We start from the raw sequence: 1,583 nt of genomic DNA, 5'->3' as shown, positions 1-1,583 counted from the left end.
CGTTCTTGTACGCTATATGAATAATTTTTTCCAATTCATCCGTGACACTTCCATCAAGAGCAGAATATATTTTTGTGTGCAGTTTTCTTGACTAAATCGACCAAATAGATCAATTTTGAACATAAATAAGTTGCTATTGGAAGGAGAAATAAATTTGTTTTCGTTGGATCCGATTGAGTATAAAAATATTTAAGGATTTTACTAAAAACCTTTTATCTTTTTAATTATAATTTTTTAACAACTATATCCCCTACTTTACGTTTATGTTGAATTATGATTTATATTGAAGTATTTATCTTGAAAACTTGAGCTGATAGCAAAAACGAACTGTTTTCGAAAATAACATTAAAATAGCTTTTGATACCCTAAATCCTATTATTTTTTTCCATCGTACTTTATCGATATATTTAACATTTCTTATTGTTTTTTTGTATGTGAACTATCTTTCGAAGACAGGTAGAATATTTATAATAAAATAAACATCATCACTCTGTAAAATAATTAAAAGAAAACAAAACTAATTTAAATTTTTATTTCTTATTTTAAATTAACTTAGTATTTTTACTTAGGTAAATATAAATATCACAACAAACAATTCTACTTATTTTCTAAATTCTAAATACTGAGGGCGTTTAAGCGTGTAATCCGGAAAAATTTGCTAATTATAAATGAGTTTCTAGTGTATTTTTTATCCTAAAAGTCCACACGATACGATATTCAAGCATCCCCTAAAATAGTAATTAAAATATTAGTTTGAAATTTATTTGCAATACTTTTAATTTATATAAAAATACCTTCGATATGGAGTGTCGGGTGATTTAATATTTTTCTTGACTCCTTTCTGATTTCTATCCTCCTATAAACAATATAATCCGCGTATAAACATTCAGGGGATTACAAAACCATTAAGTTGAAATAAATCTGTTGTTATTTCGGGGAAAAAGAGATTATGGAAATTATCGTAGGTTAGATAACGATCCAGATGGAGTAAATTATTTGTTTATAAAAATTATATGGTTTGATAAGGAAAGGTAAATATTGGAAATGCAAAGAAAGTTTTATATAAACTTACCATAGCTAATTCTCCTATTTTGTAAGGTTTCAACATATTTTTAGCATCAGTTGAATGCCCGGCATCGTCAAATGCCTTTGTTGATTCTTTTCCACCGTATTCTGTTACTAATTCTGACCCACCAGGATGCTATAAAAGAAATTAATAAAATATTTTCGGTAAACTTTTATTATTACATTCTTACCTCTGTAATATAATCTGAAACATCATAAACTATATTTTTATAAATAATCCAACACTTTGTTCCATTTAATCCTGTATTTTTTGAAATTTCTTCTAAACTGTAGTAGATAACCGCGTTTTCGCTATTATTGTTATTATCACCCATCTTACACAAACTTTTTTTACTAATGTATATTATTATACCTAGTCTAGATAACAATAGATATTTTGAAACAAAAAACAAACTGTTTCTTGTTTAAATAGGACCGCGTTATCGACGATAGAGATATAATTAGTCGATTACGAAGATACATTGAATTTTAATCAAAAAAGTCTTTAATAAAGCGGA

At 26.5% G+C, this 1,583-nt stretch overlaps 1 protein-coding gene across 1 annotated transcript; it reads right to left on the bottom strand.

Annotated features, from left to right (window-relative positions):
- Window positions 1–566: 566 nt before the first annotated feature.
- On the bottom strand, window positions 567–1,583 carry LOC111417666 (cytochrome b5-like). Its single transcript, XM_023050016.2, has 4 exons — window positions 1,257–1,583; window positions 1,073–1,201; window positions 795–856; window positions 567–728 (listed from the first exon to the last, which is right to left on the bottom strand). The coding sequence occupies exons 1-4, from the start codon at window positions 1,398–1,400 to the stop codon at window positions 689–691; spliced, it is 375 nt and encodes a 124-aa protein (XP_022905784.1). The 5' UTR covers window positions 1,401–1,583; the 3' UTR covers window positions 567–688.

Source organism: Onthophagus taurus, chromosome 11 (genome assembly GCF_036711975.1).
Source record: "Onthophagus taurus isolate NC chromosome 11, IU_Otau_3.0, whole genome shotgun sequence".
NCBI lineage: Eukaryota > Metazoa > Arthropoda > Insecta > Coleoptera > Scarabaeidae > Onthophagus > Onthophagus taurus.
This window is presented reverse-complemented; position numbering and strand designations above follow the sequence as displayed.

Excerpts from the sequence above, each read along its gene's own strand:
- LOC111417666 (XM_023050016.2), bottom strand. The coding sequence starts at position 1,400 with ATGGGTGATAATAACAATAATAGCGAAAACGCGGTTATCTACTACAGT. Across the intron at positions 1,202-1,256 it reads TTTCAGATTATATTACAGAG|CATCCTGGTGGGTCAGAATT; the intron begins GTAAGAATGTAA and ends TTTCTTTTATAG. Across the intron at positions 857-1,072 it reads AAATAGGAGAATTAGCTATG|GAGGATAGAAATCAGAAAGG; the intron begins GTAAGTTTATAT and ends TATTGTTTATAG.